The sequence below is a fragment of the Phalacrocorax aristotelis genome, chromosome 17 (genome assembly GCF_949628215.1).
Source record: "Phalacrocorax aristotelis chromosome 17, bGulAri2.1, whole genome shotgun sequence".
NCBI lineage: Eukaryota > Metazoa > Chordata > Aves > Suliformes > Phalacrocoracidae > Phalacrocorax > Phalacrocorax aristotelis.
Genome location: NC_134292.1, coordinates 6,397,200 through 6,409,883, shown reverse-complemented (window position 1 = coordinate 6,409,883; position 12,684 = coordinate 6,397,200). Strand labels below are relative to the sequence as shown.

The following is a 12,684-nucleotide window of genomic DNA, read 5'->3' as shown; positions in this document are numbered from 1 at the left end:
TTTTCTCAGAAATCTGAAGAGCTGTATCAAATTCAGATTCTCATATGGCCTCAACTCCGCTTTCTACAGCTCCAAATTACTATGCCTCTAGGAATAGCAAGCAATGATCCAGTAAAAATAATTTTAACTTGCAACAGTATATTGCAAAAATAATGCACTACCTTCTGGAATTCAGAAGCAAATTTTCTCATTTGAGAGGCCACCAAAATAGTTCAAGGTCAACACACCACAAACCAAACAAATCCCCCATCACCCCGATCTGCCATACTATGTATCTCCTGTATTCACCAAGCAGCTGTAGGTTTTCTTGACCATCCCTCTTCTATAGAAAAAAGAAAGCGCATCAGCTTCAGATTAAAAAGAAAAAAAAAAATCACACTTTAATATTAATTTAAACAGATTTCTAGAATGAACTGTTCTCAGAAGAATCCATCATTGGTACAAAAGTACTACAGTACTTGATACATAAAATGCCATAACACTGATTTGGAAGAAATCCATTTATATAAAAAGAGCCCTTATAAAATGCACCTTTGGTAACCCCCACATGCCATTTCCCCCTCAAATGATGGCAGAACATCAGCAAAAATGCTAGAATGAATGCACCATTTTGCCACTTTTTTTTTTCTTTTTTAAATAAGAAAATGGATTATTAACTTTCATCCACCTGATGGAGAACGGACACAGAATTTCTCTTAAGTTTCAGGAACTCTTCCTCTGTGAAGTTACTATTATCCATTCAAACCTTTTAAAACAGTGAGTCTACCTCTGTTAAATCGAGCGTGCTGCCTCTTGGAGTGAAGTTACATTCAGCAGAGTTAAGTGCCAACACTGCCAGGCCAAATGCCCGTACTAATCTCACTGTAGTTTTCAGATGTTGAGACAAACAGGATGCAAGTACGTCAGCATAATTAAAACTGAATTATAAAAGACAGATGTAATAAATACAGAAATGAAGTTCTAGTGGTAAGTTTCTGAGATTGATTACTCTCTTAAGACTTCATAAAGCTGTGAGGTATTTTCACTTCTTTAAACAGAACAGCACCGTGCAAATTTTCAATCCAAGAGTCTTTAATCTCTGAAGCCCAGAGGTCATGACGATACTATAAAAATTCTTCTGCATGTTTAAACATATGAAGGAAAAGTCTTCAATTTTCCATAATTTACTGTACAAAACCTTAAAAAAATCCAAAGCAAACAGTAACTTCCAATTATTTGCAACAAATTACATGAGTTTGTTCTGCCCAACATACATCTTGATGAATTAAACATTAACAGGTTGATGGAATATTTTCTCCTCTTTCCTCTATATACAAAATATATTTATTTTGCCTTTACATGTAAACAGGAAGCCAGGTCTGAAAGCACTGACATCCAGGGGGAAATAAATACAAACTGATCTATGATCTCCAAAAGGAAGACTGCAGAGCGCCCTTCGGTAATGGAATTTCCTGCTGCTGTAGGCATTCCTAGTGAAAAGAGAAAGACAAAGAACAAAGGAAAAAAAATGTGTATCTTAATTTGCTATCTCTTCTCAGGAATTTTGATGGCTCTTGTCGCACACATTCAAAGCACTGCTAACAAAATGTACCAATATTAATTTTGAAATGAAAGTACAAACTCTGAAGTTATCATATTTTAATATCATAATCTAAGTCAACACTCACAAAACAATTTAAATAATCAAGTATTTTACAGTTTTGCAAGCTTTCTCAAAAAAAAAAAAAAGATGCCAAATACAGTGCTAAACACTACAGAGAGCTGTTCAAAGTGTCTACTTCCTCATTGTCTAATCAGGAAATCAGGACAACGAATAAAAACAAGCAAACCACTGATAAAAAATAGCTGTTACAGAAATGACTCGGCAGAATCCTCCTCAACCTCTACATCTCCTCTCACTGCAACTAGTCTCACTGAACTTCACTTATCAAAATACATTTTCACTGAGAAAAATTACATATAAGGTAAAAAAAAAGCGAGATGTTTGATATCATAACTATCATTAAGGTAATTCAGTAACTGAAAAGTTATAAAAGACAGGTTACATCATAGTGACAGGTCTGGACTATCAGGTATGCTGCAAGCAGCACCAGCCTCATTATCAAAATGATGCATATATCCAACAACGGGAGAAACACACCAAAATCAAAACACTTGAAACTTAAGAAATTAAAAAAGAAACTGCTTTACCTCCAAGAATTGCTTGAAACGCATTAAAGAGCCCATCTGTCCAGAGCTGGTAATTGCTTCAATTCTGCAGAAATAACAGCATGTTTCAAAATCTCCTTAGAAAGCAGGGTTTGATTTACAAGTGGGTGTGGGGGTGAAAGGCAGAGATTGGAAGAGATGGGTGAGTCATTTAAGAGCAAGCACTCACAAAGGAAAAAAACAAGGATTATTTCACTCTCCTAACCACACAGATCATACCTTGGGAAATAGTCTTCTCGGATAAGCAACATCATTTTCCAGAACTGAACCTGGTACTGTTTCATGAGAGCGTTGCCACACACCTATGGCACAGAAATCCACAAAGACCAGATACCACTTAATATTTTATCCAGACATTTAAAGAAATATACCTACACCTACAATAAAACAAGCAAATCCTCTGAAAGCCATTACTGCTATAACAATGACCTTTTTTTCTTGTTGACTGTATGGTGGCCACCAATACCAATTTTATGTTATTCTTCCTCTCGCTCCAGCCTCCCTCCAATAAGAACAGCCTTCCCTCATACCAGTTGGTAAGGGCACATTGTGGTCATTTCCCCACCTTGACTACTGCAGTGCGGATGCATCAGCTTTCTTCACACAGTCAGCTTACGGGACAAACATTCCTCAGACTTCACCACTACTAACAGAATCCCCATGGCATATTTCACTTTATACTTTACTTCCTCATTCCTACTTTTGAAGTTCTTTAGAAGGCATTTGATAAGCATAGAAGCTGCTGTGTTCAACAGTGTTTGTCTCCCAACTTCAGCCTTTAACTCTGGCTCTTATATAGCATAGCCCTATATCCTAGAATATAGATTAACATACATCAGGCTCTGTCCTTTTCAACCTGAACAACCCATCCTGTTTTATGAAGTAATTCAGCTGGAAAGGCCAGAGGACCTCATTGCGTTGTACAAATTGATGCCAAGTGCTTAGCAGATCTTATTTTTACAGGGCCATGCAACTATTTTTAAAATACCAGGAACCTTAAACGGAACCAAACACAACAGAAGTTGCATGCATAAAAGCTTCTGGCTTTAAATCATTGAGTTCCAAAGCTCTATTTGCAAGAATGCAAAACTATTAACATTCCTTTCTGAAGGAATAAGGACAAGTTAAAAAAACCCCACACTGTTAAAACTCACAGTGAGCCTCACCACAGCAATATCTTCAGAAACTAAAATGTCACCAATTTAGATCTCTTTAATCATTAGTAATTCACATCACTTACCTCCAGAAAATCAAAAAGAAGTGTAGCTGTCACATCTGCCAGAGGCTCCATATTCAACATCTGAGCAAGCCAGCGCCACCCGTAGTTCAGCCCATGAGGATGTGCCTACAAAGCAATAAAAAAAGCTACCCGCCACTTGTTTTACAACTTGCAAAATGCTATTATTAAAACAGTTTTCTTTCTTCTTTATGAAGGTATTTTACAATAGCCTAACATAAAACTTCATCATTATGAAAATATAAAGCAAGGAAATAAAGGTCTTCACTATAAACTACTTTGCATTGCTTTGTTATTATGGTTATATGACCATCTCCCTTCAAATATATTATGAGCTGGTTTAAGTTCAGCACACTTTAACTACGCATCAAATTTACAATACATTTATCAGACTCTTGATATAGTAACAAGGTTCTAATTATAATGCCATACACACATACCCCTTGTTTGTTTCCATAAGGCCAACGGAGCTGAATGATAGCAGCATAAAGACGAATCATTCCTGACATCCGTTTAAGAAAATGATCTTGCTCTTCCATCTTAGAATCCTTAACTTGATATCCAAGCATCCTAAGTATGAGAAGACTTTCCACTATTAGTACAGCACAGCACATTTACTTGAGTCCCTGCAGTTCTCAGCTTACTTTAAGTCAACTGTACTGAGAGTAGGTATATGCCAAAACCACACGAGAATTATTGCAAAGGCTGATCATGCCAGCACGTCACAATGCCTATGTAATCAGAGATGGGGAAAAGCAGAGCCCACTCAGAAGAGTAGAGTCTCTACCCTTGCAGGGCTCACGCTGAAGAAGTCCAGTAATAAATTTACCTCTGATACTCTTCCATCGAAGTCCCCTCCTTCAATGCAGGGTAAAATGGCACAGAATAGGGGCACTTTTTGTGCAGATGAGCTAAAAAGAGGTCTCCAACTCGAGGGTGTATTTCCCAGATTCCTGAGGCCACCACAGCAATTGGGAAAGCTGCATCACGGTGAGAAGCTACTTCTTCTTCTCCTTGATTCTGCAGTTGGGGGGAAGGAAAGTCAGTCCTGACCCCTTCAAGCCATTTCTCAGAAAAAAAAAAAAAAATAAATCATTCTCTTTTTTTGTGTAAATAGCCTCTACTAAGGGATCCTGATGTTTCCATGGCTATGTAGCCAAAAGCTGATAAAGCCCTATGTCCTCAGCTCCCACAGAGGACGACAATAAACTCTGGCTCAGGACAGAAAAAAGGGGTTAGCAAATACAGACACGAAGTGCAAGGCTGCACAGATATTTTCACTCCAAACAATCATTTTCAAACGTTTACAAATCAGGCACAGTTTTACTCCACGGGGTAATTTTTGTATTTATTTGTCGCTGCAGGGACAAAAGAAAGTTTCAACCAGCCCAAATTTAGCAAGTAAAGACCAGAAAACAAAATACTGACAACTTCAAAAAGCAACTTAAACAATGATGCTTCATTTCTTGGGACGTGCTAACTACACAACAGGGTCAGCAGTTTGCCTCCTGGGCCTTAGCTTCTCCTATCCCTCCCCAACCATTCTGCCAAGATGTAAGGTTTTCAGCATGTGTACAGTTTTCTGATAGATCATAAATTAACTATCAACCTGTTTCCCACTAACACTGTACCTAACTAGCTCAGGATACATAACATGTAAGCCTGGAATTTAAAATAATTCTTCCTCCTAGAAGAGATAAAATAGAGGATGGGACGGAAAGAGAAATTACGTTCTTCTCCCCCCTTTTTTTTAATCCAAAAAGCACTTCCCCTTATCATTATGAACATCAATACATGCAAGCTGAACACCTAGTAACTTTGCTCTTAGTAGTTGAAGACAGAGGACAGGGTCCAAAATAACTTCTTCAAGCACTAGCTATGTTTGCCACTGCAATAAAGATAACATTTCCTCACCACAAATTTCTCCGCAAGTTTGTAATAAACAAAATCCAGACCCTGTGGATGCTGAGTCACTGATACAGTTCTCCCTCCACTCTGAACAGACTTTCCAGAGAGCAGGTTATTGATCTTGTCAAATATCTCTCTCAGCTGAGAGCCTGCAAATACGAACAGAATGTATAGAGAGAGAACATTAGGAAACAGCAGACAAGTCTTAACCAGACCACATCAACGTCACAAAATTTAGATTTACATCCTGAAGGGCAAGGCATCTCAAACTGCACGTTTGCTATATCTGATTAGAGAAACTGAATCAAAATGAAGCAAGATGCCTCTGAGGGAAGGAACAGATCTTCAAAATGCAAGCAAACACTGCACTGCAAAGACCTGGACTGTGTGCATACCAGATTTCTGCTGTTATGGTAGGGATAATTATAGAAACATTGGATATGTTGCGTCCTACTAACATCTTTACAGCAGAAGGCATTTCAGTTGGATTGGGTTCTCAGTATTTTCCTGACCTGCTATTCTAGAGATCTGGCTCACAGGGATCGTAGCTGCTTTCTGCAAGTCTGTTTTTATCTTCTTAACCTGCAGAACAAACAAGCAAGCAACTTTAAAAACCTTTACAGACAAGTAAACTACCATGATAGTTTGGATGAGCAGACTGTTAATAGAGGCTGCTAAGTTAGAACTTTTATTTATTTTAAATGAAAGCTGTCATATTTCCCGCAAAAATTAAGATAATCGCTCTTCAGCAGTATTAATCACTTGTTCATACCTCATTATTGTCTTTGCAGTTGCTGAGTCCACTGAAAGAAGCAACGCACTGCTCAGCAGCATCTTGAAGCTGCTGGTACCATCGCATGGTACTTTCTTCTGCCTTAACTTGAAGTCCTGATATTTAAAAAAAATAAAAAAAAAAAAAAAAAAGAGCAGAACACTAAGAAAGATCCCAAACTCTAGAAAACCTTAAGAAAACTTTTTAGAAAAAGATTCCAAGGAACTAACAGCTGCGTGAATGCTTTCTTCTCCAGAATTTAGTTCAGACAGTTATGTTCATTTACAAACAATTTTGCAAGCTATACAGGAGTCGTCCTTCTTGAGCTTAGTAGCTTATATATGCAGGATATCAGCATTCAACTTACTCTCAAGAGGAAGCCATTGCAGTGGCCTGTCCTTGTAATCTTTTATCATATTATGCATGACCCATCTACACTCAAGGCACAATGTTATTCCCTAATATTCTGATAAATGGCATCCTGTCTAGGAAGACAGGATTTACTCCAGTTAACACAGTCAATTTATGCTGCATCAGCTTCATTTCAAAAGTGTGCTGCCAGCAGCCCTATACCCCTTTTGCTAGCTGTGCTAAAACTAAAGGCTGCAAGCAGATATGTCACCACAACAATAAGATTCCGAAGCAGTATTTAGCCTTACAGTAAAAGAGTGTGTAAGGGGGGTGCGTGTGTGTGTGTAGAAAAGGAACAAGAAAGAGCCTAACCAACCTTCCTTCTGCTGCTTTCCACCTGACTGCTGTGCAGGGGCAGGAGTCTGAGCCTTCATCTGCTCTTTTTTCAGTAACTCCTTGTGCTTCTGTCTCTCTTCCTCTTCATCTCTCCTCCTTTTTTCTTCCACAGCTGCAGCAATTTCTTGCTGCATGCTGGATATCAACCCTCGCATCTCCTGCAGCGCTCGCTCAGTATTGGCCACATCTACTTGAGTAGGGAAACCTCTCTGTCAGGAAACAGAGAAGGTAATAGAACATCAGTCTTTTGTTCCACTACCTGTGGACCAACAGCAAGAGCAAGGACCCTTTGAAGCATTAGCCTTCACTCTGGGAGCCAACTACACGTTTTATGCTCTTTGATGAAAACACCTTTTTCTCCTTTATTTGTACATAACATTCCTTGACCAGACCTCACAATACCTTGGACAACAAAAATCAGTAAGACACTTTGGCAAGTATAAGGGAAGCCCAATGCAAAGCCTAGACAGCTTCCTCTGCAGAAAGCCAGCCATGACCTGCTGGAACTGAGAATTAGCCTTATTACAGTGTTTTATTTTTCAAGGTTTGCATCCCACCTTTACATAGAGAAAAAAAAAAAACAATTTCAAGGAAACCTGGTTACGGCAAAAAGGCTTATGAGCATAGGAGAATCATGTGTTCAGTAGTTAACAATTTATGAACCACTCCACTTCCATGGTTGTCTCAGAAGGAACTTTACAGCATCAAGAGTTTACAGTATTTTAATATTCAATCTTTCCCCTGCATGCATTTTTATAAGCCATTTTCAAAAGAACAGCTAAGGTACCATAGAAAAAAAAAATCTCCTTTTAAATTAGATACTTTATAGGACGAATATCTAGAAACATTTCTATGACATCTCATTTAACGGCCTCACAACAAGCTGCCTTTGAAGACAACTACAGGAAGGTTTATGAAGGAACAACAACCAAAGTTAAGAACAACTCTAGAGCCTCTACCTCGCTTGTGGTGCGGATGAGTCCTGACACCAGCCCACAGATCTGGTTGCCACGATTACTGTACGCGGAAAGATCGATTCTTGGCAAGTCTTTGTGTCGATAATTGGGATCAATCTGCTGGTTAAGCTGCAGCACTTCCTCCTGGATGGAATAAAGGCGACGCAATCTTTCCTGGCCCTCTTCCTTACGCAAACGCTCCAGCTCTTCCTGACGCTGCCTCTGCTGCTCTGCCTCACGCAGTTTTAGGTTTAATATCTGGGGAGAAAGAGACACAAAATACTTAAAGAACTCCAGCTTTACAGATCCTTCCCAGTCTGATTACTCTAGCTTTGCAGGCCCTTCCAGCTCCTACAACACGTGCCTTTTCTGCATTTCCACAATAATGCAGCAGGTGCCTAGGACAGCACCAGAAATACATTCTCACTCCAGGGGTGCCATGTAAACACAAATACAGCAATTGGTCTTCCAGTTCCCACCCAGTAGTCAAGGTCTTTTATGAAAGACATCTCTTACAAGTCTCGGACCTTTGCTCTGTGTCGATGTTCTTCCTTCAACTTCTCTTGCTGTCCCTGAGCCTCCTTTGAGCTACAATACACATAAAGACAGAAAAACTGTATTCAAGACATGCACAAAAATACAAAGACTCAGAAAGTTACTTTTCAAATAAGCTAAGCTAAAGGAACTTAAACTGTCACAAATATAGTCTTTTTCTAACCACTGAAACTTCAACAGTAGCCAGAGGTCTACTCTGAGAGACAAACGATTACAGGAGAGTAAATGTAAGAAAAGCAGCAAGTGAGATTTTCAAGCACAAGTGACTGACTAGTATATAACTACCAGGAAGAATTAATCTTCCCTTTGATTAAATGCTATAATATTTTAAGGATACTAAATACCAAAGCTAATCTCACCTCTTCTCCATTACTTCTTGCAAATCTTGGAACTCCTGATGCTGCTTTAGCTCCTTCAGTTCATCAAAGCGCTTCAACTGTTCACTTGCCAGATCATACACTGCCCTCACCATCTGCTCTTGCTGCTCCAGCCGTTGCCTCAGCCCCTCCTGCAGATTGCAGAGGTGCCAGAGGCACCACAACGTAGTAAGCACCACAATTTGGACAGAAGAAAATACAACTGAAATTGCCCAAAGTGGGCCAATGTGGTCTGCTTGGAGTTATCTTAAACCTTACTTTCTAAGGTTTAGGATAATTTACTGCCCTGCTACTTTTACCAGAGCATTATTACATCTGGTTACGTAGCTCTCCTGTGACTCATACACACCCTCAACTTCTTGGTGGGGTTTTTTACCTTTCCTTTCAACCTGTGCATCTCTTCATACATCCGAATGCAGCCTTCAACTTCTGTAACTTTAGATGGCAGAACTTCTGGTAAGACTTCTTGATCCATTTCCAGCAGACTAAGATCTTCATTTCCCTGCATGGTCAGCATATAAGCTAAATCAGTGACTGAACACAGTAACATCAACTCCTGGAGGAAACCAGGTAAATCAAGTCTCCTAAAGTACACATTGTTTGTAGAGAAACAGCCAAAGGAGTCAACCAATGCACAACTTTTTAGAGTATATATATGCCCCAGTAGTGTAGCCTCACCATTTTGAGTATCCTCCAGCACCTGTATGAGGTTGGGATAATTACTTTTCCCAATCACTAAAACTGGCAGCAGAGATACCAAGAGACTATAGGACATTCATGAAGGCAAACTGTCACCTAGAAAGGCTAGACCAACTCCCCATGTCCTCTTTATATTCAGTGGAAGAAGTCAAGACAGGTTTATACTTTGAATCATTCTTCAAGAGGAGTCTTCGGACTCTCTCATATCAGATCTTGCTGCTTTATTAAGATGTTTTCCTCACAATGTATTTCTTAAGCCTAAATAGGGCCAAGATGATGCAAAACTTCATTGCTCAGTACCAGTTATGTGGTGAAGTCACCATTTAATGCATAGCAACAGACACTCTTCTCTTCAGTGCTTCATCAACTTCATCACCTCCACAACTGCTCACTGCCCAGCTTCCTACCCTTTTGCCTTGCAAAAGGGACCCATAACACATCTAAGTCATTCAAAGACTCCAGAGAACCCATGGGGACATTCACACTCTTACACTAGGCCTGACCCTACTCTGTGACCTTGTTCCTCCAAATAGATGAATCCCACACTACTAATCTAAATAATTATATAGTTCTGACTAAATTTTCCTTAGTTATGGTGAATCACAGAATCTCAGGTTGGAAGGGACCTCAGGGACCATCTAGTCCAACCTTTCTAGGAAGAGTGCAGCCTAGACAAGATGGCCCAGCACCCTGTCCAGCCGACTCTTGAAGGTGTCCAACATGGCCGAGCCAACCCCTTCCCTGGGGAGATTATTCCAATAGTGACTGTCCTCACTGTGAAAAATTTTACTTGTGTCCAACCGGAATCTCCCCAAGAGCAACTTGTGTCCATTCCCCCTTGTCCCCTCCATGTAACTCCTTGTGAAAAGGGAGTCTCCATCTTCTTTGTAGCTGCCCCTTAAGTAGTGGTACACGGTGATGAGATCCCCTCTGAGCCTCCTTTTCTCAAGGCTGAACAAACCCAGCTCTCCCAGCCTATCGTTGTATGGCAGCTTCCCAGTCCTGTGATCATCTTGGTGGCCCTTCTCTGGACCCCTTCCAGCCTCTCCACATCCTTTTTGTGTAGCAGGGACCAGAACTGTACACAGTGCTCCAGGTGTGGCCTGACAAGCGCTGAGTAGAGTGGGATGATGACTTCTTTATCTCTGCTGGTGATGCCCTTTTTGATGCAACCCAGCCACTGTTCGCTCATGTTGAGCTTTCTGTCCACCAGGACCCCCAGGTCCCTTTCCACAGAGCTGCTCTCCAGCCAGGTGGATCCCAGTCTGTGCTGCATTCCCGGATTATGTTTTCCCAGGTACAAGACCTTACACTTGTCCTTGCTAAACTTCATAAGGTTCTTGTTAGCCCACTCTTCCAGCCTGTCCAGATCTTCCTGCAGAGCAGCTCTCCCTTCTGGAGTGTCTACTTCCCCACTCAATGTGGTGTCATCTGCAAACTTCATCAGGCTACACTTGATGCCGTTATCCAGATCACTTATGAAGATATTGGATAACACTGGGCCCAATATCGATCCCTGGGGGACTCCTTTATGACAGGCTGCCACTTGGGAGTTTACTTTTAGGCTTCTGTGAAAAATTATTCTACAAACACCTTGTTAATACCATTTTTATCATCACTTCTTTATCCTACAAGAGGTTGAAACTAAGTACGTTTTTCCCCACAAATTAACAGAGCACAGACCAACCTTTACCAGACAATTTATGGCAGCAAGTTAGCACATTTTTTTCTAATAGCTGCTCACAGATGGATTATAATCAGAGAATTACCTTTGTTTCACTTGGGTCTGTAGGTGAAAGTGGTGAGGAGCCCTGGTGGCTAGCAGACGAGATCTTCTCCAGAGAAGATGACCGGTTTGTGAGGGCAATGGATTCTTTAGGCGTTGAACTTCTGGAGGGTGCAATCTCTTGGGCTGATTCCCCAATCACTCTGTCTAGGACCCAACCAGAATAAGGGGACAGCACAAGAGGTGACATGCATCCTTCCAAGATATCCTAGAGAAAAAGCATTTGCTGTTAATGCAAAACACATCAAGAAAGCAACAAATTGCTAACAAACACGCATTGAAAATATTTTCACAGGTCATTAAGTGCTTTATAATGGCGGCTCAGTATCCCATTTACCCATTTTTTTCTGCTGTCTTTTCAACGCTTTTTCCAGGCTCCCTTACTTTTGCAGGACAGCAGGACTACCACGCTTGAACCTCCTCCTACAACACCTCCTCCTCCCCAAACCCTGCACTGTTTACACGGAGAAGCCCGGCCCCGATCTACTGGAAGGGGAGCAGAGGGGCCCAGCCGCTGACAGGCGAGGAGGAGCGGGCAGCAGAGATACCACAGGGACGATTTACGTATTTCAAGCCCCAGGGAGCGTTAAGGAGACAAGAAGCCGACGCACCGCCGCCGGGGCGGCGCTGGCACAGCCGAGCCAGGGACTCCTTCCCCCCCTCAGGACACATGGACCACCGTGAGCAAAGCGGGGGGAGCCCAGGGGCTCCCAGCCGCCCGCCAGGAGCGGCCCCTCACCTCATCCTGCAGCCAGTGCCGGCAGTAACTCAGCCGGCCCTTGCTGGAAGAGCGCAGAGCCGCCAGGGTCTCCCAGCGGAGCCGCCGAGACTGCATGGCGTCCCGCTCTGCCGCGCCAACCACCCGCCTGACCTCCCCACTTCCGCTTCCGGGGCGCCGCCGGCCGCCTCCAGCCCTGTGCTGAAGGCTGAGAGTTCGACTCCCGCCGGAGCCGCCTCCCGAGGGCTGCAGCGAGGGAGGGGGCAGGGCCGTAAAACATAGAATCCTAGAGTCATAGAATCATTCAGGTTGGAAAAGACCTCTAGGATCATCAAATCCAACCGTCAACTCAACATCACCATGTCCCCAGGTGCCACGTCTACATGTTTTTTAAACACCTCCAGGGATGGTGACTCCCCCACCTCTCTGGGCAGCCTGTTCCAATGCCTGACGGCTCTTTCAGTGAAGACATTTTCCCTAATACCCAATCCAAACCTCCCCTGATGCAGCTTGAGGCCATTTCCTCTTGTCCTATCATTCATTACTAGGGAGAAGAGACCAACCCCTCCCTCCCTACAGCCACTTTCAGGCAGTTGTAGAGAGCGATAAGGTCTCCCCCCAGACTCCTCTTTTCCAGACTAAACACCCCCGGCTCCCTCAACCTCTCCTCATCAGACCTGCTCTCCAGACCCTTCCCCAGCTCCATTGCCCTTCTCTGGAC

General features: G+C 42.1%; 1 protein-coding gene across 1 annotated transcript; it reads right to left on the bottom strand.

Annotated features, from left to right (window-relative positions):
- Nucleotides 1-362: 362 nt before the first annotated feature.
- Nucleotides 363-12,118, bottom strand: GLE1 (GLE1 RNA export mediator). The gene is made up of 16 exons (XM_075111851.1): nt 11,985-12,118; nt 11,229-11,453; nt 9,137-9,262; nt 8,743-8,891; nt 8,356-8,416; nt 7,832-8,086; nt 6,853-7,081; nt 6,126-6,241; nt 5,866-5,935; nt 5,360-5,502; nt 4,275-4,465; nt 3,886-4,015; nt 3,449-3,553; nt 2,428-2,510; nt 2,191-2,254; nt 363-1,469 (listed from the first exon to the last, which is right to left on the bottom strand). Exons 1-16 carry the CDS (start codon nt 12,078-12,080, stop codon nt 1,401-1,403), a joined length of 2,112 nt encoding a protein of 703 aa, XP_074967952.1. The 5' UTR covers nt 12,081-12,118; the 3' UTR covers nt 363-1,400.
- Between the last annotated feature and the right edge of the window lie 566 nt (nt 12,119-12,684).